At 42.4% G+C, this 26668-nt stretch overlaps 4 protein-coding genes across 4 annotated transcripts in view; 1 reads left to right on the forward strand and 3 right to left on the reverse strand.

Annotated features, from left to right (window-relative positions):
- Positions 1–1272, reverse strand: part of LOC115108205 (polyamine-transporting ATPase 13A3-like) — a 70899-nt gene extending 69627 nt beyond the window's left edge. Inside the window, exon 1 of the mRNA XM_029632274.2 lies at positions 1087–1272. The gene's annotated coding sequence lies outside the window, so the exon portion shown is untranslated. The remainder of the gene's footprint in view (positions 1–1086) is intronic.
- Positions 1273–8850: 7578 nt separating this feature from the next.
- On the reverse strand, positions 8851–13616 carry tmem44 (transmembrane protein 44). The gene is made up of 10 exons (XM_029632275.2): positions 13300–13616; positions 13077–13206; positions 12891–12978; positions 12417–12580; positions 12226–12312; positions 11873–12040; positions 11609–11749; positions 11266–11370; positions 11020–11166; positions 8851–9136 (listed from the first exon to the last, which is right to left on the reverse strand). The coding sequence occupies exons 1-10, from the start codon at positions 13479–13481 to the stop codon at positions 9008–9010; spliced, it is 1341 nt and encodes a 446-aa protein (XP_029488135.1). The 5' UTR covers positions 13482–13616; the 3' UTR covers positions 8851–9007.
- Positions 13617–16053: 2437 nt separating this feature from the next.
- lsg1 (large 60S subunit nuclear export GTPase 1) lies at positions 16054–23105 on the reverse strand. The gene is made up of 14 exons (XM_065008977.1): positions 22920–23105; positions 21185–21311; positions 20955–21075; positions 20715–20801; positions 19259–19345; positions 19105–19165; positions 18773–18949; positions 18258–18650; positions 18036–18137; positions 17785–17921; positions 17412–17542; positions 17201–17280; positions 16860–17030; positions 16054–16701 (listed from the first exon to the last, which is right to left on the reverse strand). Exons 1-14 carry the CDS (start codon positions 23010–23012, stop codon positions 16510–16512), a joined length of 1959 nt encoding a protein of 652 aa, XP_064865049.1. The 5' UTR covers positions 23013–23105; the 3' UTR covers positions 16054–16509.
- Positions 23106–24260: 1155 nt separating this feature from the next.
- Positions 24261–26265, forward strand: LOC115107380 (protein FAM43A-like). Its single transcript, XM_029630779.1, has one exon. The coding sequence runs from the start codon at positions 24495–24497 to the stop codon at positions 25527–25529; it is 1035 nt and encodes a 344-aa protein (XP_029486639.1). The 5' UTR covers positions 24261–24494; the 3' UTR covers positions 25530–26265.
- The last annotated feature ends 403 nt before the right edge of the window (positions 26266–26668 follow it).

Raw genomic sequence — 26668 nt, forward strand, 5'->3', positions numbered from 1 at the left:
AAATTACACAATGTACATGGGACAATGTTAAAATTCCAATAGCTCCAAATTTCAATGACTTAAAAACCTTGAGCATACTATACATTGTAGAAATATATATACAAACATTGAAAGCATTTAACGAGAACTAAAAGGTGTGCAACATGAAAATATTGCCTAATTAACATTGTGAAATTTATTGACAGTCTTTAACTAGCCCTCTGGGATAGCCTGAATGATATGTAACCACTCTGGGATAGCCTGAATGAAATGTAACCACTCAAATCCATAGACAGCTATGGAGGAAAAAACTGACTATCCATGATATAACAATTATAGTTTTAACCATGTTTTGAGGCTATACAGTGTTTGTTTACAAACATTGGAGTAAAACAAGCTTATATTTTGGTTTCTGATGGGGTACAAAAGTTGAAGCTCATAAGGCATTCTTTTGTCATATTCAAGAATCAATGGGTATATCTTTAATTTATACGTCCAAAGATGGATGTAGTAACTAAGGATTCTAGCTTTAAAACGAATTCCTCTAACCTGCTACGTTAATACTCCTAACCTGCTGCGTAAATTATCCTAACCTTGTACGAAAAGTCAGTTCTGCTAGTCAAAACCGGCAGACCTGCCAGCCTGAGAGCGGTGCAGTAGCCACTAATTAGATACAGAGCCAGACAGCGATGATACACACTAGCTAGCTACCTAACGTTAGTTAGTAGCAAAAGCAAATAGTCGTGTTGTTTTGTCATCTTGGTTATTTTAGCCAGGCAACTGTCATAAACGGCATACAATACCAGCTAGCAAAGTTTAGCTAAATTAGCTTGTGTTTTCTTCACTAGCCCTACTCTTTCAGCTGTCAATGTGAAACTACTTACTTGGGTCAGGAGACACGGCAGACAACCGACATGAGGAATCCCCATTTGATTATACACATGGGAACGCAATCCGACCAGGTCTAACGTTACACTCATGGCTGAGGATGACTGGCACTGTGTCTAGGTTGCGTTCTTATAGACAGCTAGCTAGCCTATATAGCACGCTCCAACAGTACATGGGGGTGATGTGGAGGGTTCAAATGAAATGAATAAAGACACTTACCAGAACCACCTGGACTCTCTGAAGATCACCTGAGAGTCATAGTAAGACGAGAACAGCTATTGTTAAATGGGAAAACGTTGTTGAAGAGTCAAATAGTTCCTTAGCTAGCTGGCCATCTATATTTTAATATCTAACGTGTTTGACAACTCAGTGGAAGAGCGAGCGAATGAGTCGTCGAATGAACTGCCTGAAACTGGCTCACTTACCAAGAGGATGTTTGTCACAGGATATGAGATCACGAGAGAACCTACGCAAGGTGAAATGGCACACATTCTTTCCTTATGATATCTTCTATTCATTCACCTCGTTGGGTCACATTTGTTGTCTTTAAACATTACAATCTAGCGTTACATTTCATTCATGGTTGTACACTGCATGCATAGCCACAGCATGAATAGGCTAGTGGCCAATCCTCAAAAAGGGCTTTCGTTTTTGAGATACCCCTGAGATAGAACAAAAGACAACCATGTTTTTTCACATCTCTGTCTCCCAGTTATTAAATGGATGGTTGTTAAAAAATATTTTACATCAGGGTGGTTAAATATACAGATATGACACACACTAAACTCAAAATGTGTGTTCTCTACCATTCCTGGCTGGCAAAGTACCAGGATGTCTCTGGTTTTGGATCTGAATTTAGAGAACTGAATTTGAAAACTGAATCTGAATGCATCCAAGAACTTGAGTGCCTTCAGAAAGTATTCATAGCCCTTGACTTATTCCACATGTTGTATTACAACCTGAATTCAAAACGGATTAAATTGATATTTTTTTCTCACCCATCTACACACAATACCCCATAATGACAAAAATAAAATACAGAAATATCTCATTTACATAAGTATTCACACCCGAGTCAATACTTTGTAGAAGCACTTTTGGCAGCGATTAGATTACAGCTATGATTCTTTCTGGAAAAGTCTCTAAATGATAATGCCCTCAAAACTGGTGTTTGGAGGATATATTGGAATGGGGGTTGTTAGGTCCGAGACTAAGTCGAGGGTCGGCAAGCTGTGCCAATATATCCTCCAAATACCGGCTTCGAGGGCATTATCACTTTTATACAACAGGTTACCAACATATTCAAATAATGATTGACATGTTTTCATTAAAAAATGTATTTTTAGGGTTTCTACCGCCGGTTGGTCGTTCCTTCTATCGGTTCGGTTGCTCAGGGACGCAACTTTGGTTTTAGAAGTGGAGGGACCTAAAAAAATATATATATAAAAATATATATATATTTTTTTTTATCCAGTCGTATAAACACTCCAAACAGCCTATCCGACCGCTTGGAGGCATCTGCATTGTCCTAAAGCAAACCGTTACCTCATTCTGTATCACATTCCATTTATAAAACTGGGGGGGAATGTGGGGGAGACATTCTCCCCAGTGCATTTGTTTAAGTTGTTTTCTAGTGAAATTTATTTGGATACATCCATAACAATGAGCTAATGAAGCACAATTTAATCTGTCATAGAACATTTCTCACTCTCAGGACACTGTTGTTCAGAGGAGCTAGCCAACAACGCAGCTAACACAATCACTTCAAACTGAAGCTGGAAAGACTGCAACTAGCTGCACTTTGTTTCATTGTACTTTTTTTCAATTTATATTTCTTTGAAATATCCATAAAAATGATGCCCGCTGATTCATGATTTCGACTGATTGAGAAACGGCTGCCTGCCTGTCTGTTTTGTCCCGACTCCCGACAAGTTCATTACAATGGGACAGCTGGAGATCAAATTTGAATATTGAAACAATGTTGCAAATGTCGGAGACATTAACCATTACAAGCATACCCATAACATGATGCAGCCACCACTATGCTTGAAAATATGGAGAGTGGTACTCAGTAGTGTGTTGTATTGGATTCGCCCCAAACATAACACTTTGTGTTCAGGACAAAAAGTGAATTGCTTTGCAGTATTACTTTAGTGCTTTGTATTATTACACACAGACTCCATACAACTTATGTGACTTAAGTCCCCCCCAAAATACTGAAATTATTTAGGCTTGCCATAACAAAGGGGTTAAATACTTGATTCAAGACATTTAATTTTTTCATTTTTTATTATTTGTATAAAAAAATAATAATAATAACACATAATTCCTCTTTGACATTATGGGATGTTGTGTGTAGGCCAGTAACACACAATCTCAATTTAATCTATTTTAAATTCAGGTTGTAACACAGCAAAATGTGGAAAAAGTCAAGGGGTTTGAATGCTTTCTGACGGCCCTGTAGCATATGCATAGTCTATGATGAGCAAAAGCTCTAATAGCTTAGACCGGCTTGAATACATCCCATATCTATCTTTCCTCAAAGCGTGGGCTTCTATGATGTACTCACCAATCCTAAAGAAAAACAAGAAAGCCCATTCAGGACTGCTGCTTCAGATGTTTTAATCCTTGCTCCCAGTCAGTTGTGCAAACAGAATTCCACATATTTATATGGACAAGACAGTTTGTTGTCATTTGCCCCAGTCTCAGAAGGGAAAATAATAAATCTCAGGGTCTGGACCCTCACAGCCCACAGGCTGGGGAACGCCAGCTCAGCACTCAGACGACATCAGAATGAATACAAGGCACTGGCAGTGACTTGGTTTCAGGACCTGCATTTACAATATGCATGTGTGCTGTGCTGGTTTCTGCATGCCTGACACAATCTCTTTGGCTGCTATAACAGCCTCCACTCTTCTGGGAAGGCTTTTCACTAGATGTTGGAACATTGCTGAGGGGACTTGCTTCCATTCAGCCACAAGAGCATTAGTGAGGTCGGCACTGATGTTGGGCGATTAGACCTGGCTCGCAGTTGGTGTTGCGGCAAATCTAACCACGACTCCATCTAACCACGACCCATGCTACGGACAAGGCAAGGTGACGGGGAATATGGTAGAATATAAACAGAGTAGTCGTTCCCTCCGCAAGGCAATCAAACAAGCAAAATGTCAATATCGAGACAAGGTGGAGTTGCAATTCAACAGCTCAGACACAAGACGTATGTGGCAGTGTTTACAGACAATCACGGACTACAAAAGGAAAACCAGCCATGTCATAGACACCAACATCTTGCTGCCAGACAAGCTAAACACATTCTTTGCCCACTTTTAGGATAGCACAGTGCCACTGACGTGGCCAGCTACCAAGGACTGTGGGCTCTCCTTCTCTGTGGCCAACGTGAGTAAGACATTTAAACGTGTTAACCCTCGCAAGGCTGCCGGCCCAGGCGGCATCCCTAGCCACTTCCTCAGAGCATGCGCAGACCAGCTGGCTGGTGTGTCCCTTTCCCAGTCTGCTGTCCCCACATGCTTCAAGATGGCCACCATTGTTCCTGTACCCAAGAATGCAAAGGTAACTGAACTAAATTACTATTGCCCCGTAGCACTCACTTCTGTCATCATGAAGTGCTTTGAGAGACTAGTCAAGGAGCATATCACTTCCACCTTACCTTTCACCCTAGACCCACTTCAATTTTCTTACCGCCCCAATAGGTCCACAGATGATGCAATCACCATCACACTGCCCTATCACATCTAGACGAGGAATACCTATGTAAGAATTCTGTTAATTGACTATAGCTCAGCATTCAACACCATAGTACCCTCCAAGCTCATCATTAAGTTTAAGGCCCTGGGTCTAAAACCTTCCACTTCGCTGATCCTCAACACTAGGGCCCCACAAGGGTGTGGGCTCAGCCCCCTCCTGTACTCCCCGTTCACCCATGACTGCGTGGCCATGCACTCCTCCAACTCAGAGGGCTCTCGGAGTGTGGTGTCAGGAAAATAACCTCTCACTCAATGTCAACAAAACAAAGGACATGATCGTGGACTTCAGGAAACAGCAGAGGGAGCACCTCCCTATCCACATCGACGGGACAGCATTGGAGAAGGTTCCTCGGCGTACATATCAGTGACAAACTGAAATGTTGCACCCACACAGACAGTGTGGTTAAGAAGGCGCAACAGCATCTCTTCAACCTTGGGAGGCTGAAGAAATTTGTCTTGTCACCTAAAACACTCACAAATTTCTACAGATGCACACTTGAGAGCATCCTGTTGGGATGTATCACCGCCTGGTACGGAAACTGCTCTCAGATGAATCCCCTTTCCGATTGTTTGGGGCATTCGGAAAAAAGCTTGTCCAGAGAAGACAAGGTGAGCGCTACCATCAGTCCTGTGTCATGCCAACAGTAAAGCATCCTGAGACCATTCATGTGTGGGGTTGCTTCTCAGCCAAGGGAGTGGGCTCACTCACAATTTTGCCTAAGAACACAGCCATGAATAAAGAATGGTACCAACACCTCCGAGAGCAAATTCTCCCAACCATCCAGGAACAGTTTGGTGACGAACAATGTCTTTGCCAGCATGATGGAGCACCTTGCCATAATGCAAAAGTGATAACTAAGTGGCTCTGGGAACAAAACATCGATATTGTGGTTCCATGGCCAGGAAACTCCCCAGACTTGAATCCCATTGAGAACTTGTGGTCAATCCTCAAGAGGCTGGTGGACAAACAAAACCCCTCAAATTCTGACAAACTCCAAGCATTGATTATGCAAGAATGGGCTGCCATCAGTCAGAATGTGGCCCAGAAGTTAATTGACAGCATGCAAGGGCAGATTGCAGAGGTCTTGAAAAAGAAGGGTCAACACTGCAAATATTGACTCTGCATCAACTTCATGTAATTGTCAACAAAAGCCTTTGGCACTTATGAAATGCTTGTAATTATACTTCAGTATTCCATAGTAACATCTGACAAAAATATCTAAAGACACTGAAGCAGCAGACTTTGTGAAAATTAATATTTGTGTCATTCTCAAAACTTTTGGTCACGACTGTATATACTGTATTCTATACTATATATTGTATCTTAGCCTATGCCGCTCTGACATTGCTCATCCATATTCTTACTTAATTCCATTCCTTTACTTAGATGTGTGTGTGTTAGCTTTACAACACTCCAGCCGACGCCTGGCATTGGCATGGTGATCTTCGGCTTGTGTGCGGCTGCTCGGTCATGGAAACCCTTTTCATTAAGCTCTCGACGAACAGGTCTTGTGCTGACATTGCTTTCAGAGGCAGTTTGGAACTTGGTAGTAAGTGTTGCTACTGAGGACAGACAATTTCTACGCACTACGTGCTTCAGCGGTCCCGTTCTGTGAGCTTGTGTGGCCTACCACTTTGTGGCTGAGCCGTTGTTCCTCCTCGACATTTCCACTTCACAATAACAGCACTTGCAGTTGACCGGGGCAGCTGAACTGACTTGCTGGAAAGTCAATGGTGCCACGTTGAAAGTCACTGAGCTCTTCAGTAAGTCCATTCTACTGCCAATGTTTGTCTGTGGAGATTGAATGGCTTTGTACTCGATTTTATACACCTGTCAGCAACGGGTGTGGCTGAAATAACCGAATCCACTCATTTGAAGGGGTGTCCACATACTTTTGTAAATACAGTACCAGTCAAAAGTTTGGACACACCTACCTACTCATTCAAGAATTTTTCTTTAGTTTTACTATTTTCTACATTGTAGAATAATAGTGAAGACAAAATATGAAATAACACATTTGGAATCATGTAGTAACCAAGAAAGTTTTAAACAAATCAAAATATATTTTAGATTTTTCAAAATAGCCAAGCTTTACCTTGATGACAGCTTTGCACTCTTGGCATTCTTGTCCAACAGTCTTGAAGGTGTTCCCACATATGCTGAGCACTTGTTGGCTGCATCCCAAACCATCTCAATTGGGATGATGTCGGGTGATTGCGGAGGCCAGGTCATCTTATGCAGCACTCAATCACTATTCTTCTTGGTCAAATAGCCCTTACCCAGCCTGGAGGTGTGTTGGGTCATTGTCCTGTTGAAAAACAAATGTAGTCCCGCTAAGCACAAACCAGATGGGATGGCGTATCCCTGCAGAATGCTGTGGTAGCCATGCTGGTTAAGTGTGCCTTGAATTCTAAATAAATCACCAGCAAGTATCACCAGCAAGTACCCCCACACCATCAGTCCTCCATGCTTCACGGTGGGAACAACACATGCAGAGATCATCCGTTCACTTACTCTGCGTCTCACAAAGACACGGTGGTTGGAACAAAAAATCTAAAATTTGGACCCATCAGACCAAAGGACAGATTTCCACCGGTCTAATGTCCATTGCTCATGTTTCTTGTCCCAAGCAAGTCTCTTCTTATTGTTACCCTTTAGTAGTGGTTTCTCTGCAGCAATTCAACCATGATGGCCTGATTCACGCAGTCTCCTCTGAACAGTTTATGTTGAGATGTGTCTGTTACTTGAACTCTGAAGCATTTATTTAGCCTACCATTTACACTGAACAAATATATAAACTCAACATGTAAAGTGTTGGTCCCATGTTTCAAGAGCTGAAATAAAAGATACAAAAAAAAACGTATTTCTCTCAAATTTTGTTTGCCTTGATAATCTATCCACCACCAGGTGTGGCATATCAAGAAGATGATTAAACAACATGGTTATTACACAGGTGCACTTTGTGCTGGGGACAATAAAAGGCCACAAAAATGTGCAGTTGTGTCACACAATATGCCACAGATGTCTCAAGTTGAGGAAATGTGCAATTAGCATGCTGACTGCAGGAATGTCCACCAGAACTGTTGCCAGAAAATGTCATGTTGATTTCTCTACCATAGGCCGCCTCCATGTCATTTTAGAGAATTTGGCAGTACGTCCAACCGGCCTCACAACCGCAGACCATATGTAACCATGCCAACCCAGGACCTCCACATCTGGCTTCTTTACCTGCAGGATTGTCTGAGACCAGCCACCCAGACAGCTGATGAAACTGGAGTATTCCGGTCTGTAAAAGCCCTTTTGTGGGGTAAAACTAATTCTGATTGGCTGGGCCTGGCTCCCCAGTGTGTGGGTCTATGCCCTTCCAGGCCCACCAATGGCTGCCCCTCTGCCCAGTCATGTGAAATCCATAGGGCCTAATGATTTTATTTCAATTGCCTGATTTCCTTATGAACTGTTGCATTTATATATTATCAATTTCTTGGGATACCAGTCATTCTTGTCACAGACCAATGTCTTCAGCAGACATGTCAAAGGATATGTAATGTGGTGAAGAATGTGCTTACACTTTTGCTCGAATATATTTGTTCTTTTATCAGAACCCAGGAAAGTCACTTGAATGCCCATCAGTTAAAACATCTCTGGCACCATACTATCCGCTAGTTAGAGAAACGGGCCAGACAGGTAGAGGATTGGGAGCTACTGGGAAGGACGGAGGAGCCCTTGTCCTCTAATCTGGCTCCAATCAGGTCTGCCGGGCCTTTCCCAGTTTAGCCCTGATAACCTGGCCTGACTAGGAAAATTCAGGAAGTGAACCCTTGACCTTGCGAGGCGGACATGGAGCGATATTGTTTTATTAAGGGTGGTCTACAGTGACACATCCCGAATGGGTCTCGTTATTTAGTGCAGTCCATGCAAAAGCCAAACTGATGAGGAGTCTGGGTGTCATCTGTTTAATGAGTGGTGCAAACCCATTACAGGAAAGCTGTCTGAGGCGAGCTGAGCATCTGAGGAGCGATGACAGCATCTGTAGTTGACTAACTTACAAAGAGAATCAGATGCACTGCCATACAGTGCATCCATTAGTAATTGAACCCATTAATTAAATCTTCCATGAAACTAAAACCAGCTGGCTCAATGTCCACATTGTTATGTCAACAAACCAATAACTTATTACACCCAATGAGAGTATAAGACATGACAAAAACAAAGTTTGGTGGAAGATCAATTTTTGCACTTTAATTATCTTTCATATTCACAAACCAAAACACAGATCTGACCATGTGATGTAATGAAGTGTCACCAGGTCATTCACTAGTGTTTGAAATTATCACACCACTTCACCCACTCTGCTTTATACCCGCTTCCCAGCCTGTCAAATGATGCCACCACAGCTGCAGGTGGGTTTTGGGCTTGGGTTCGTCGGCCATTCTTGCAGGGGAAACCCATCCACGTTATCTTTTAGCAGTTTGTTCCACTGTGCATTTGCGTCTTCAAAATCCCACTGGAGAAAAGACAGTCGTGTTGTTACAGGGCAGAGATAGCGTTTACCCATTATGCATATTCATTATGGTTGACACATTGTTTATGTCTACCTCTTAATTACATTGTGTTCTTGGTCTCTAAGGAAATATTCTACACTGCAAAAAAACACAAATGTTCATTTGTTCACTGCAACCTGTAAACTGTGATACTCAATGTGGTCACATGTTCAACCAAAAAAAACTCCTCAGTCCTTGGAGAGCAGTGTCCAAAATGTTGAGCCAAGCCCCTGACCAGCAGGCAACACACAGGAGACCGTAAACAGCTCCCAAAATAGCAGAGCTGAGTGACGAATCTCCTATAGACTAGGCAACCATTTTGTGCCTGCTTCCAAAGCAGAATGGCCCTGCTAGTCAATCCTTGATTTTTAAAAGCAGAATAATGGGGCCACAACGCAAATCTTGAACAATTCAACCCCTCCGCCTCACCTCAACCCAACTCGAACAAGCACTCAGCAGAAATGAGCAAGAAAAACAATACTAATGGAAATTCCAAGCAGCTTTCTTGTGGCTGGGTTTGTTTTCAGAGTAACAAGAAAACAGACCATTTATACAGAGCCCTGTGGTGAGTTTATGCAGCCGGCAAAATTGCAAAAGGCCTTTATTATTTCCTCATGAGAATTCAATACAAAAGCAAATAGTGATATGCAAAAATGACCTAAATCCTTTGTCAGCATCATGGTTTATGCTAATTATTTTTTATATCATTCAGTAGTAAATTAAATGCTTTAAATACTTGGCCTTTACAGCTGTAAGGCCCTAGACAGTCTCATATTATATAATAGAAATGAAGGTAGAGGGGCATTACATTCAAAGAATCCAGAACAGCCCTTCAGACCTAAAGGAACACGTGTGCCAGGCTGCCAGCCCATCCCCACTTATGGATGACCTGTCTGAGTGTTAGTGATCGAAGATTATGCAATACGTGTCGACGGAACTAAACGGACGAACTGAACCCCCATCATATATTACTAAGTAACTGGACGTCTGGCCTTTATCAGACCATAGTTAATGCTAACCAAAGGCAAATAACATTTGAGATGTTAAATGAACAGATGAAAAACCTCATAACTGTACAAACTACAGCCCATAGCTGTAGAATGCCACTGCTGACAAAATGACAATGACTCAATTCAGCCATGTTAACTACAGAATGTTCTGAACCCTTGTTTGGGCCCTACTGCTCTTTAATGCACTTTGCCAGGGGAGGTTCACATCATTTGCTTTTTCCTGTTTGGTGAATAGTATAAAGTTCCAATTGTTTTCCCTCACACCATTTGCAATTGTTTCAGATTAAATGACATCCTCTGTGACTTGGCTTTCTGCAAAACCACAGAGAGCACCATTATTCGAAAGATGTGAGGGTGCCAATAGAAAATTCATTTCCCACAAGGCATTAAAAACGTTGCACGCTCACCCTAACCATTCTAAACTTTTCCTAATTATGAGGATGACAGGTTGGTCATGAGTGGACTGTCACTGCACCAGAATAGCAAGTTCACATGGGAAGACCTGAGCATAATGAAGTAAATAAATAGTAAGTTGGCAAGCAAAGCACTTCAGAGGAGCTTGCAGGTAAAAGTCTTGATTTTACCTTCATTACTTGGTAATAGGCCTGCAATGTGTTCTGACAGAAAATGATCGGCTTCCTTGACATGTAGATAAATCACAAGTAACTAGTGTGTGGAGGATGGTTGAACACTATCACCACCTTGTGGCAGAAAGTGGTTTTACAGTTCACATCTCTTGACTACCACATACTACACTTCACTAACTCAGAAGACCTGGACCACATCTCACTGTAGAAGATGATTTTACAGGATATAAAGATTTGTCTTCATCTGACCTCCAGATCCGAGTTGAGGGATGAGGAGTCTGAGAACGTTTCGGAGGTGCAGGGTTCATCCACTCTCACTACCCTCACTGTCCTCCTGAGGGGATGGCTCTCTGAAACCCCCTCCTCCTTAGAGAGAGTCACCTCCTTTAGACACACCTGAAATCATACATCGAAGGAGGTACAAATCTGAGTTGTATGTCAAGTTTTAAAAAATAAAATAAAAACTTTGCCCATGGCAGACGTCTTGACCCTCACCTTTCGCACAGGTTGAATGTTGACATCCATGTAATGCCCCATGTCAGCAAACTTTAGATTCTTCTTACTGGAGAGAACCCGGGGAGGAGCTCCATCCAAGTCCAACTCACATGAGGAAATAAGAGTGGTGTTTATTTAAAAAGAGGATTATCAAATACTGTGTGAAGCAAAGTCTGGATATGAATGAAAGAGTTCTCAAACTGCCATTTTGTCTTTCATTCTGTAGCTTAAAGATCTTTAGTTGTCTTTCATTCTAATACTTTCTATACAAGTAAGTATTTAATCAGACATTCAGAGTCCAGCTCCCCAACCCGGGCATATGAATACAGGACTGTGGATTTACTGGGTGTTTTTGTTTTGTCTTCCCACTGGGGTTGTGCTGACTGGGGGGAGAGGAGCCGCCCAGGAGACTCTCTGTATCTGGAGAACCCCCTCCAGGCTGCTGCTCAGGGGTACCCTTCCTACACCAGGACAGGACCACAATCTGACCACAAAGTCAAGACAAAACTGAAAGGGGGAGGTTGGGGTTCAATTAAATTAGAACTCTGTCAATTCAGGGAGATGACCCGATATTCTATTCACATATTCATAAGCTTGAGAAGGATACAGCGAGATCCAGGGCTGCACAGCACGTTGACGCCAGGAGCCACGGCATGGCCTTCAGTACAAACTCATACTGGGTGTCGTAAAGTAATATGGCCGAGGTGTAGAGGGCACCGGCCAAAGAGCACAGCAAACCAGAGGACACGTGTGCACTCGAACTCTCCCCTCTGTGCTAAAAGATCAACGTAGAGGTTAAAGTGCTACGGGCATTATGCAGTTTTGCGGTGAGCATTATGTTATGTATAACGCCGTGTTTTACCACATAACAGTTGGCTTTGAGGGACTGTTGTGACAATACAGCAAAGTATGGGCAACTCAGACATGAATGGACGTAAACTGTGACGGGGTGTCACTTACTGCTCTGGAGAGGTCAGGGAACTTAGAGGTCCAGGCAATCACAAAAGAGAGCAGACCAAGAATGTAACCGAGGACCTCCATACGGTCCTGCCCAAGAAGACAAGCGTAGTCAGTGAGCCATTGAAAAGGTCACTCTGAAATTCATGGGAGGTAATAGAAGAGTGAATTCATAGGAGAATCTGCACACTTACATGCAGGAGGTCAGTGAGAAGAAGTCTTCTCCCAGTGAGAGGTCTGTCTACAAGCCCATGGCTGGTCCTGGAGGTTAGGTAGCTCCCTCCACCCACCACCAACAGCAGAGACACAGCCATGAAGTTCTGCCTCCTCCTCCTCTTAATCATCCGCAGCCTCTTCTCTGAGGGGAAAAGGGGGCGAAGGTTAAGGATTGCAGCTCTGATGACTGAATGTTGCCCATTGAAACATTTAAAAAATATATTTCACAAGGCCCTCTCTTCAGCCTCATTTGTTTGGTATCTCTCGACTTTATAGATAAAACATTTCTTTACTGTTTTGCCTATGCATATTGTGCAAGTGTAGTGTGTTGATAAGGGCTTGTAAGGACAGGATACAAAGCACAAGCTGTGCCAAAAGGGCTATTGTGAGCAACTCTGGGGAAAAATGGCAAAAGTGATACATGTGTAAAAGGGACCCACCCTCTCGCTTACCTGCTCTGGTGTTCCAACGCAAGAATATCGGGAAGATGGAGATTAAATGAATAACTTCTACAGCTGCCATAAAAGCACCCATTATGACCTAAAACAATCACAATGGAAGATGGACGTAGCAGGTAATGATGATCATATACAGTATAGGCCCATACAGGGTCTGGAAATAGAATGTTGTTTTGTCACCTGAAGAGCCAGCTGATTGGAGAGAAATGCCCCGATGGTGCTGCACAAATTGCCAAAGAAACAGTAGAGGACACAGGCTGCCTCCTTGCCGGAATTCCTGTCCCGGCCTCTGCATCTCAGACATACCAGCCTTGAACAAGCATTTCGGACAAAAGTGAAGTAAAACAACTATAATAAGTAGCCTTTACTCCAGGTTTAAATGCATAATTACCCACATACTCACATAAAACAGGATATTATCAAAAGAAGCACGGACAAACAGACGAGTCCGGTCGAGATGCAAACGTTCTGTCTGTTTGAAAAACAGGTCGATATAATGTCGTGGCGCCACCAAGACGTAAAGTCAAACGAAAGGCTTTCTGCTCTGTTTTGTCCATTTGTGACACTCTGTGCTTTCACTCCCATATCTTCTAACTATGCCGTTGACCTAAAACAAATCTAGGGAATGGCAAATATGACCAGCTGCGTCAGTGGCGCGAGCGACAGGTGGTGCACAGTACAGGTATGTAAAAGATGTGCGCGATTGTGCCCTGATCACATGCACATTTACTTCACAAAAGCGCTGCCCAATAGAGACACTGGTTCAATATACGAATTTAAACGCATGATCTTGCCAGGGAATGTTGATGCATTTACTAAACAAATGGAGGTAGATGTAATGAGAAACTCGGTCAATTTAATTTATATTAATATGAAAATGTACTTCGCTTTTGCGTACACCAGTCATGTGCAACAAAGCAAATCAATTGCAAACCAAGGAACACATTTCTAATGGTACAGTCAGACACATTTTTGCTGTACACTGAAAGATAAAGGGCAGTTCTCTTGAGAAAAAAATGTGAGCTCTCGCAAAGATTGTCTATTATATTGATATTCGAGTGACAGCTCAAACAATGGAAATGCCTGTCCTCAAAGATGGAAGGCAGGCGAGAGGTGAGATCAGGTGGGACCATTCTAGCCAATGAGAGGGCAGATACACGTGTGAACAGACCAAAGAGATAAATAGAAGATTCATCTTTGTGTCTGTGCTATTATAGTCTGTAAATGGTTGTTCATTTGCTGAATGCTCCCAACTCATATAGGAATGCCCACCCAGTTAAGTACATTAAAATGGTGGCAATACTCACGATGAGTCCTCTATCTAGCTCTATGACAGCAGGCGCAACTCCGATATACTGGTCGTTTACTGGGTAAGTTGCCAAAATGCCACGTGCGCCAACTTATCAGTGCATTTGTAACAACCTAACCATGATGAAACTTCTATTCGATCAAATAAGCCTCACGTAGCAAATGAGCAATTCATGTTTTTGTTGCCCAATTTCGACAGACTCTCTGAACGCCATACAAAAATTCCTCATACCGTGGGTTTATTTTCGTGGACAGATTTTGGGCGGAGTAAAACCTCTCTTCGCCTCTTCCTCTCTGGCTATAGCTTCAAAAGCACCTCGTTTAGGCTTTTGTTGTGGCAGTTCGATGGTACATTGAGCACAGTCAGGGAAAATATTGCAAACACTCATAAGAGACCCAAAAACACCACAAATTAACGTTTGAAAACCAACATATATCATTATTTAATCAGGGATATTACACAATTGTTGTTGCTTCAAATAAATGTATAGCAAAGTAGCAGTCGGGTTGTAGATCGTAGGGAATCCAACAAGTTAATTATCTCTGTAAAGCAGGGGTCTTTAATCTTTCCTTGCCCAGGGCAAACCGGCGAACCAGGTCCCCCATCATACCATAAAAAGATGACGTAATCTTCATTTTAAAATAAATAGATGTGGTAGTGTTTCATTTTTTTGTTACCTTCCCGCAATATAATTACCAGAAAGGTAACTCGAACCATTTTCGCTAAGGGCAGCTCTTTAGCTGGTTAAACAAAGGTTAGCAAAAATGTACGTTATGCCCAAATCAAAAAAGCTTACCAGCAGCCACATTATAGTTGGACGTGGAAGTGTAAACTCTAAAATAACCTATTAACTACAAAAGGTAACTCCAAAACACGTTTTCGCTGAAAGGTTAGCTATGTGTTGGCAAAAATGTATGTCCAAGTCAAGAAAGCTTACAAGCTGCACTGGTAGCCTATTCACGGTTGCTTTTTCAATTCCTATGTGAGTGTGAGTGTAATTTGCTCAATATTAGGAGTTGAAAAATAAAGTTGACATTATCATAAATATTATTTTTTCTACTGTAGGTATTGTTGGATCCTGTGTTTTACATTATAGCCATTAGTGTATATATATATATATGATTAAATATCATGATGTTGGTTGTGTGAGGTGTCTGCATTTGTGCACTGGAGCATCATTATGGGATTAAACAACTGCTTGCTACTTGCCTGTTTGTGTGTGACAAGAACTGAGTAACATGGTGTGACCTGCATGTTGCAAAACTGTAGATAACAGCCCAGCAGATGCTTTGTCCTTGTGTTTGTATGTAACAATATTGAGCACATGGTGTGACTTGCTGTATCTTACAAAGTTGTGATAGGGAGGGGTGGTCATCACGAGGTTTAACTGAGATGGAAAAATACTAAACAACACAATAGCAGGAACTGAGCAACTGTTCTAACTAGGCTGCGAACCAGAACAGTAAGGATCTATACATCCGAAGGAGGGAGAACTCCAAGAAGCGCCAAGAGGCGGGGACCCGCCTGCAATAGGCTGGGCAAGTTTAAACCACACCCAGCCTCTACTGTGATAGTTCCAACCCGTCTGTTGGCCTATGTCTATCACAGTATAAAGAATACTGTTTACATACATCTTGTCAGTTCTCTGTTCTGCCCTGCGTGGCATTACAGTGAGCCCGTATATACAAAAGTTGCATTTGCCATTTATTACTTAGCTAATAAAAAATACATAGTATAAAATCGGTGACTCATTGTTATATGTATCCTGATACCAGATTCGAATTTATGCAACCCTAACAGAATGTAAGTAAAAAATTATTCTGTTTACTAGCGATATTCGTAAAAACATTGACATTTAAAAAAGCATTATTTTATTTTTTTAATATACTTTTGCAGACCCCCTGCTGAATACCCCTGCTGTAAAGTACAATAGGCTGCACCTTGTAACAAACATTATTGAAAAATAACAATCTTCACTGATTGATCTCCAATGAATTTCCTCTGGTTCAGAGTAAGGCTCAATCTCAGTTGCAGAAATTCCTGGAATTGAGTTGACCCCAACTCTGCTCTGGTAATAGTGGAATGTACTGTCACTGCAATGCATGAGGAGTTACACAGAATATCCTGAATTATGTTTGATATCAAAAGGCAACCTTTCCCAGTTTCTCCATATTGCAAAGTGCAATGGAGGTTATTGTTGTTGACCAGTACCTACATACCAATTCCTGTGTAATTGCATTGGAAAGTCCTTTGGGGGTTAACAATCCAAACTACCAGCGATTTCTAACAGTTTATAGATGTTCTTCAGGCATCCAGGTGCTTGGTGAGTCGGCGTACTTTCTCTTTCTTGTTCCTGTTGCCATGCTTCTTCCAGGGTTTGCCCACAGGCTGTTCTAAGCCAGGTTTCCCTTGATTTACCAGTTCACGCTGGCCTACGCTGCCTTCCTTGTAACCCATGAAAGACTGGACCCCCTTTGTGAGCGCCCGAACATTCTCCTGGTATAAAAAAACACAATGGGGTTACTATGTGAATTATCCCATTTCACTACAACCCATGGTAATAAAGTAATCTGCCTAGACTCGCTTGAGTTTGGTGTCACTTCTGCAAATGCAGCATTTGAATGTAATTTCTATGGAGTTGCCTTCTACTGTACCTGATGGAAGAAGTTCTTGTCCACCAGATTCTCATGCCTCTTGACTTTGCTCGGTTTGTTGCCTATCTTGGAGTCTTCACCGTCTGCATCTCCGGCCTGGAACTTGCTGTGCTGGGGCTGGAAGTCTGCAGCACTGATGTGGGGAGGAGGGTGGCAGTACAGCAGTTTTCCCTGGAGATGGTCAGACAGAAGCAGTTAGTGGTGCTGCTCTCCCATTACTACCTACTGAATTGTAGGTAAACAGACTAAACAATATTTAGACTATTCTGCCTAATAAACCAGAGTTGTACAACAAGAGCATGTATTTGGCGGCGGGAGGAGAAGGATGAGGGTTAACTTACAATGACGTAATCCTTGAGTATGTAACGGGCTGATCTCGACTGGTCAGGTTGTCCGTGTGTTGTCATGAAGCCCCTCATGTCTGAAAGAGAACCGATCAGAACAGTGCCAATGGCTTGTTCGGACTCCATCACTATCATATGGCTAACGTTGTGCTATGTCAGTTGTTCTACACTGTGCTGTACTGAATACGGACAGGGTTTATAGTCTCACATCCATAGGCCATCAGTAGCTCCTCATAGTTGGGGATGCGGTCGGGGTCCTCGTCCTCTCGCGGGCGGATGATGTTGATGCCATAGGTGCCCTCCAGCACATCCCGAGGAATTGTCTGACACACGTGAGAAGTCTGTTAAGGCCTTAACCACAACGAACACCCATTCAAACATCTGAAAACCCCCTTTACCGGTGTAAAATGTGCAGCTCTATTTTCGTCCAACTTAAAACAGATCTAGCCGTGACTCAAATGTATTTCAGAAAGAGATTGTTCCAGTATTATCTATTGATTGGGACAATAAATGACTCTTCTACACCCATAAGTTAACAGATGAGCGGTGTGTAGGGTTGGTAATTGAAGGATATGAGAGAGATGGCAGGCACATGGTCTCGTATCTGGTCGATGGGCAGGATCCCACAGCACATCATCTCAGCTTTAGTGGACACAAAGGAGGGCATGACCAGGCCAGGGCAGTCACACAGACACAGACCTGGCTCCACATACAGCGTCTGGAACACACACAAACACACTTGAATGCTTTGACCCCACAAGAAAAGAATGTATCGTCACCAAAGGAACACATTATAAGAGGTCCAGCAGGCTACATCAGAGCCGGTCTTTACCTGAAAGTGCTTGGTGTGCCCAGGCGTGACTGAGACGGACACCTTCTTATTTCTCAGAATGGTGTTGATGGTAGAACTTTTACCCACATTGGGATACCCCACCTGTTCAGAGAGTATATAGGAGAATTGAGATCCCACAAACGTCACTCCAAACACGACCTGTTCTCCTACTGCAACATTTGAGCCTATCGATTTCCAGTGTGTGTATCTGTGTGTACTCACCAGCCCCACTGTGAGCTCGCCCTCTTTCAACGTTGGCCCATCGTGAGCCGCCTTAAATATGGCAAGCAGCTCATCTTTTGTCAGCAGGCGACTGGAGTTGTGGAAGGAGGAGCCGTGGGTGGAGCCATCTATACTCTCTTCGTCGTCTGCCTCCTCATCCTCTGATGCCTCTTCACCCTCCGATGCCGTCTGCCAGTCTCCCTCTGCTACGCAGTCTTTAAACTGCTCCCCTTCCATATCGCTCTCATCTTCTTCCTCCTCGCTCTCTTTCTCATTCTTCTCCTTGTTATCCTCTACCTCCTGTCTTCGGCTCATATTGTCGTTGTCTGGCATTCCCTCGTCTTCATCCTCCGCTTCGCTCTTTTCATCCTCCTGCTCCTCCACTTCCATTCCCTGTGACGAGTGAACAAGGGCAGAAGAGGAGAACCCTAGCAACTTGTCTTTCATCAGTCAAATAAAGTAACCAGGTTTAAACAGGCTAAGACCTTCCAATTAAAATGTGACTGCCTCCTCACCTTCTCCTCTGCCTCCAGCCTCTCGTTCTCCACCAGTGCGGACCAGAACACAGCGCGGAGGCCCTCTCTCTGGAAGTATCTGGCCCAGATCCTCCGCTGCTGCCGGGTCAGCAGGTCAGCCTTGTTCACCAGCAACAAGTTCACCTTGTACCGGGACACCTCTTTTACATAGCACTCCTACAGGAACCAAGAAGATCAATGGGTGAAATACCGCAATGTTTCCCCTACTATCAGTTTGGTGGGGTGGGTTCCCCCACCTGGCAATTTCATCCCACATTCAAGAAAAATTGGCCTCAATTGTTTGATGTGACAGCCTTAGGCCCTTTACTTACCAGGTCAGGGCAACGAAATAGCAATGGGTTTCTGGCATCCACAATCTGAACAACAATGTCACTGCGGAGGGAAATTCACAACATTTCCACCATCATACAAGGCATCGAACAGCTGACAATCAGTGTCACAAGACCGAGCAGCTCTGATTCCTACCTCCTCTCAATCACTCTCCAGAGCTGTCTCCAGAAATCCAAATTCCTCTCAAAAGGTGTGAGAATCATTTTCTGCTCCTCTTCAAGCCTATAAAACAAGATAAGATAAACCTCCAGGCACTGCTGACATAAAACAGTGAATTTAAGGTGAATTAAAGGGTTATTACTAACTCATAAGACCTTCAGGTTTTTTTCTTCTTCTCCCCAACCCCCAACTTTTGGAAGTAACAGCGCTTTACCAGGTGGTTGAGAAGTCAAGAGGGTCATACTAGCAATGCCATATTAGAATGGCAATTCGCATTGCATTTTTACTCATCTCAACAATATTACAAAAACTACTTTAGGTCTGCTTCAATGGCTTTTATAGGTTGGTATAAGCATAGCTAAATAAATGAAATGAGGACATTATTGTAATTTTATATGTCCAAACGTAAATATGAAATTAAATGGAAATGAATGCGTTTTCAGGTGGTGTATAGTGCGATGTCCCTTACATTTCAAATGATCCCGGTTCTTCCATATTTCCACACATTCAGACTACATTTTGAGATATGATAAAGTGGCATTTTTTTATTACTATTATAGAACTCGCTAGTTTGTAGTCCTAAAAAACAGAAATGAGTTACCTCTGTTTCGTTCAGCCATTTCTATGGTGGAAATAATGGAGTTTTGGGATAAATACATGCTTTGGAGATCTTATACATTTTAGTCTAAGATAATAAAATCAACCTTTGTGCTTGTTTTGATTACATAAATGCTTCAAAATTCACAAAAAGTGACATTAGCTGATGAAGATTCTCATAGAACAAAACACAAGATCTCCTAAGCCTGTGTTTACCACAGACTTTATTTTCGGCAATTATCCAAAAGCACTACAAAAGACATTGATTTCCCCATAGGCTTTGCCAATGAGCCATGGCGGAGTTAGTGCCTACAAAAAGACTTCATTACTATTGCTCTCTATAGGCATTATTTTGTAGACGACCTTAAGTCTGAATACTTTTTACTGACCTATCAACCGTCTGGTTGAACACTTTTTTTTATATACAAAATTCTTACATTGTAACTATTTAATTTCATATTCTTACTATTTAAGAACTACTAACAGGATGGTGCAGCATTAATCCCTCACCATGCCTTTTATCCCATATGTTTGGTTACCATTTTCTGTTCTTACAGCCCTCTGAGTGGGCAAAGTTAGAGTGACAACACTGAACTGCAGGAAAACAAAATTATACAAATTGTGTTAATAGATGCAGGAAGGCTGTTGGAGTTGATCAATCAAGTTCAAGTGAAGATTTTTTCACGTCAACTTTTAAATCCATTCCCAAAACATGCTATAGCAGACAATTAAGAATAGGGTTAAAGGTTTAATGCAGCCACACAATCTATAACATCAAAACAATTACATCCTATTCAATTAATGTGTGTGTGGGGGGGGGGGGGGGGGTTCATACTCTGCCAGTTCTCTTCTCCACTCCAGGAAGCTGTCTCTCTCTGTCTGCTGGAGGACCTCTGGACTGGTGCCTTCATCCCAGTGAGGCCTGAAATATTACAAGACAAATAAGGCAGTAATGGAACATCACATCAGAAGCAATGCAATATTAGCACAATTCCTACTTCTAAGACAACTAGAAAGAAGACATAAAATACATGTTGACAGTGTAATAACTTTGGAGTCTCTGGGCTTACTGCACCTTCGTGGAATTCTGAGGAGTTGTTTGTTCTCCTCGTGCAGCTTCTTCAGCTTTGCCGTCTCCTCGGCTGTCAGTAATCCTGCCCGAGCTTCAGCTGCCACAAACTTGATGTTGAGCTTTTCTGGGGAAACATTTTATCCATCAGTTGCATCCTGGGAATCCAGTCTAAAGTACTTGTAGATGACCGTTTTCAAGGATCACTTGTCACGTCAATGCAATAGAGTATTTACCTGCAACAAACTCTGTCCCGGCCATTTCAGCAGTTGCAAGGAAGTCATCCATAGAGCTCTGTTCAGTCACTGACTGCAGGTTGAGACGACCCCAGTCGTAGCCATCGTTCAGTTCACTGGTGTGGAGCTGGCAATGTGAGATCAAGTTTAGTCATCAGAAAGCTGTCTAGCTAGCTACAGCTAATAAGACAGACGGTCATTAAAACATGTACAGTGCCTTCGGAAAGTATTCTGACCACATTGTTACATTACTTCCTTATTCTAAAATTGATTTAATTAAAGCAATTTGACAAAGCAAAAACAGGTTTTTAGACAGCATCAAGTCTTATGACGCTACACCTGTATTTTGAGAGTTTCTCCCATTCTTCTCTGCAGATCCTCTCAAGCTTTGTCAGGTTGGATGGGGAGCGTTGTTACACAGCTATTTTTAGGTTTCTCCAGAGATGTTCGATCGGGTTCCAGTCCGGGCACTGGCTGGGCCACTCAAGGACATTCAGAGACTTGTCCCAAAGCCACTCCTGCGTTGTCTTGGCTGAGTGCTTAGGGTCGTTGTCCTGTTGGAAGGTGAACCGTCGCCCCAGTCTGAGGTCCTGAAAACTCTGGAGGAGGTTTTCATCAAGGATCTCTCTCTACTTTGCTCTGTTCATTCTTGCTTCGTTCCTGACAAGTCTCATAGTCCCTGCCGCATGATGCTGCCACCACCATGCTTCACCATAAGGATGGTACCAGATTTCCTCCAGACGTGATGCTTGCCATTCAGGCCAAAGAGTTCAATCTTGGTTTCATCAGACCAGAGAATCTTGTTTATCATGGTCTGAGAGTCCTTTAGGTGCCTTTTGGCAAACTACAAGTGGGCTGTCATGTGCCATTTACTGAGGAGTGGCTTCCATCTGGCTACTCTACCATAAAGGCCTGTTTGGTGGAGTGCTGCAGAGATGGTTGTCCTTCTGGAAGGTTCTCCCATCTTCACAGAGGAACTCTGGAGCTGTCAGAGTGACCATCAGGTTCTTGGTCACCTCCCTGGCCAAGGCCCTTCTCCCCAGATTTCTCAGTTTGGCCAGGTGGCCAACTCTGGAAAGAGTCTTGGTGGATCCAAACTTCTTCGATTTAAGAATGATGGAAGCCACTGTGTTCTTGGGGACCATCAATGCTCCAGAAATGATCTGGGGACCCTTCCCCAGATCTTTGCCTCGACACAATCTACAGACAATTCCTTAAACCTCATGGCTTGGTTTCTGCTCTGGCATGCACTGTCAACTGTGGGACTTGTGTGCCTTCCCGAATCATGTCCAATCAATTAAATTTTCCACAGGTGGACTCAAATCAAGTTGTAGAACCAACTAAAGGATGATCATAGGAAACAGGATGCAACCGAGTTTAATTTCGAGTCTCATAGCAAAGGGTCTGAATATTTATGTAAATATTAAAGTTGTTATCTAAAAACCTGTTTTAGCTTTGTCATTATGGGGTATTTTGTGTAGATTGCAGAGGATAACTTTTTTTATTTAATCCATTTTAGAATAAGGCTGTAACGTAACCAAATTTGGAAAAATTCAAGGGGTCTAAAGGCAATATAGTTCATTTTCAACAGGTTTCACCAAATTCCTCCAATTAACGTTCCTCAGCGAAATAGTAAGGTAGAACTGGATAGAACCCTGTTATATGTTTAGCTCGCTAACTAGCTAGCTAGCTGTTGAAACATGTATCATCAACATATAGTAACAGTTAACGTTACCCAAGTATCGCCCCTCTTGTTGCCTCGGCCTGCGTTGAGTCTCTCCTTTATCAGTGATCTCCCGAGCCCCATGGCAGACTTTTTCTTACCCATTTTTCGATTTTTGTTTAGCCTTGCTTACCACAAATCTGTTTTTGTAAAAATTTTGCCCATGTGAGAATTGTTATCCCATGAGGAAGTGAAACGGAACGTCCCAACTTCACTGCAGAATGACGAATAACTATCGAAATTAATCGCGTTTTCTCTCATGTATAATTAGACTTATTTCTGGGGATTATTGAACCTGGAGGTTATTGAATCAAACTCGCTGTGTATTTGTATAGCTTTTATTAGGATTTAATGTAATGATTTGTGCATTGACTTTTGATTTGTGGTACATTCCAAAAGATGTGTCCAACACTCAAATATGCATTGAAGGAAACATCCTTTGGCAAATAATAGTTCCGCCAAGGACAAGGTCATGTGACAGATGCTACCACCTAAATGTCGATACTAAATTGTATTCATTTCTAAATATATAACCTACTCAATATATTTATAATGATATTTCTGCAATCCATGCGCAACACAAACTAGTTCAGATAGATGTGTAAACTATATTTTTTCATAACTGTAGGCCTTTAAAATAATATATATATACATATAGTTATTTTTTCCTTTTTGTGGGGAAAGTTTTCAGAAGATTCCACACTTTTGTTTGGGGGTGTTTCATGAAGAGACTATTATACTCTAGCCTAATTATACGTATAGCCTACTTATAACATTATTATTCTTAAATGTTATTTTATTTTAAACTTGTTACAGACGAATGAAAGAGGCTTGAACGCATGTTATCAGTACAGGGGGAAACTCTGTATCATTGCCAACAGATGGCAGCATAAAACAAAGGATGAGGACCAAAATAATTATTTTGGTGCATTGCCATGCATTGAATAATTGACAGCAAACCAGCGTTCATTTGTATTATACGATTGATATAATGAAACTTTAGGTAGGCTATGTATAGGCTCGATTTGTATCCCTCTTGCATTTAGATTTATGTTTTTAAACGAACTAGATACAGAAGTTATATCCGTTGTGTTCTGAGTGAATGTAGGCACAACGGAATTATTGTTGCAATTTACAGGACGGATGTATATAAGCTGTTATCAGTTTTGTATATTAGCCTATATTTCCCAAATTCGTATGATTTTCAGTTCATAAATAAACCTTTGTAAGTGCGCTCTGAGTGCCAATTTTATCCTCAAGGGAGAGCTGTTTGACTTTGGTCTCCTCCTCTATGTTCCCTGCAGAGACACTGAAATGGTTCAACCCAGTATATATCCACTGTAGACCATCCTACTCACAGCATAACCAACCTTACAGCAATCATTAACCGCAGAATGGGATAGCGCAGTTGTCTGGTTATGGAGAAGTCTTCAGAGGATGAACAAATGCATTACAGGATAACTTGACTGTTTGTTGTATTGGAGTTGCTATTATATGAAAAGGGTCAGTAAAAAGATAAGATTTCGTTGCAGTAAAACGTTCGCTGTAGTTGTAGATTTTTTGCTGTTTACGTGACACGACCATATAATGCTGCCTTGGAAGAAGAACAAGTTCGACCTGATAGATGAAGATAAACAGTCGAAGCAGAAGGGTTATGCCGTGAGTTTGAACTACTCTGCGCTGACCTCCTTTGCCAAGTCTTGTCCGGAGAGTGCTTTGAACAGGGTTGGAAGCATGTTCAAGTCAAAAAGGAAAAAGGTAAAAATTACCAGCGAAGACCCCACATACACGGTCCTCTACCTGGGCAATGCCACCACCATCCAGTCGAAAGGAGAAGGCTGTACGGACGTGGCTGTGAGCAAGATTTGGGGCAAGAGCGAAATGGGCAAAAATGGCACGAAGATGAAACTGACCATCAGCTCGCAGGGAATCCGGATGGTGCATGTGGACGACAAGGCGAGGAGACCGGGACATTTGTATTTATTGCACCGGATAACCTATTGCGTTGCCGACCCAAGATTACACAAAATTTTCGCTTGGATATACAGACATGAGATGAAGCACAAGGCAGTGATGCTGCGGTGCCATGCGGTGCTGGTGTCCAAGCCGGAGAAGGCAAAGGCCATGGCACTGCTTTTGTACCAGACCTCGGCAACAGCGCTTGCTGAATTTAAAAGACTCAAAAGGAGGGACGATGCAAGGCACCAGCAACAGCAGCTGATAGGGGAACAAACCATACCCCTTGTGCCCCTCAGGAAGCTTCTAAACGGACAGTGTTATTACAAACCCCCGGTGGAGCGCAGCAGGAGCGCACCCAAATTGGGCTCTATCACAGAGGACTTGATCGGAGAGGAGGAGGAGGAGAAAGCGATGCTCTTTGAGTGTGAGGACATTCTAGACACGAATGACGATTGTGTGGGCAATGGTAAACAGGAGCTGTCTCAGATTATCAGTGACCTTGGAGAGATGAGCATTGGAAACGACGTACAAACACTAAAAGCGGACTTTAGGGTTACCCGACTCCTCTCCGGGGAGAGCACGGGCAGCGAATCGTCAATAGAAAGCAACCAGGAGCCAATTTCGGTCTCTAACGGATTCGAGGGGGGAAGATGCAGGAAATAACATGAATAAGTCTGCATTGTCCTGGAGCCAAAATTGCCTCCACAAATAATTTCCATTTCTGTGTATTTCATGCTGTCCATTAAATGAGTGTAGGCAATGCCTGTAGTACTGCGGCTCCTCGTGAAAGGATATAAGTGGGCTGTTACAATGATTGTGGACATAATCCGCACAAAAAACACCTATTATTGAATGATATTCTGGGAAACATGGATAGTCTACAGAAAAGGGGAGGACTGCATGCTGAGACTGAACCCCAAACTCGCAGTGCGCACCAGGACAGTGATTTCCACTCTTCAATAAGAGGGTTTGTATTAGAGCTTGTTTACCCAACCTATTACCCTCATGGAAATGACATTCTTCTTGAACAACATTGTCCACGAATATGTAACTTTACGTTTTAAAAGCACGTTTACTTTTTGGCTCGATGGGTTAGAGTAGATGTCCCTCACTCTCCTTTCAGAACGCTTTTCTACAATTAAAAACTGTTGTTAAATTCAGTCGAGTATTACGTTTATTAGGCTATGTGTATAATATCGTTTTCTCGTAGGCCTATATGGTCTCATAAACATAATGTCATATCTTTGCTGTGCAAAAGGAAATTACCCTAATGTATTAATATGTACATCGTAAATGCATTATGTGTATACAGATATCCATTCTTTTTTTAAAGGAGAACATGTGGTTTGTTTATGTGAACCTTGAAAAAAGACCAATACAAAATAAAAATGAAAGAATATGCAGGCGTTTGTATAGTTCATTGCACTCATTTGGTACATTATTTCTAAGAATCCAGTATCATTTCCATAGAGTATGTGCACCCTGTTATTTGATGCCTCAACTTTACCCTTCCAAATTTAGGTCCATGCATGCACCACTGGGTTTAGAATTGCAATGAGTTAATGGAACATATCAGCATTCACACATTGACGGCCTACTTTTTTGCATGTAGCTGATTGATAAAAGATTAATTTACCAACATTACACCCCTCCCCCATCCTTGGGAATCACACAATTTTGGGAAAATAGTTTTAGTGGAGGTTGGCATGCATGGGAGAGACATCTCATGGCCAAGTTTATTCTGGGAAAAGGAAATTACACTCTTGTAATGATTTCTAGTAAATTAGTCAACTGTCAGTTCT

The sequence above is a fragment of the Oncorhynchus nerka genome, linkage group LG24 (assembly GCF_034236695.1).
Source record: "Oncorhynchus nerka isolate Pitt River linkage group LG24, Oner_Uvic_2.0, whole genome shotgun sequence".
In the NCBI taxonomy this organism is placed as follows: Eukaryota; Metazoa; Chordata; class Actinopteri; order Salmoniformes; family Salmonidae; genus Oncorhynchus; species Oncorhynchus nerka.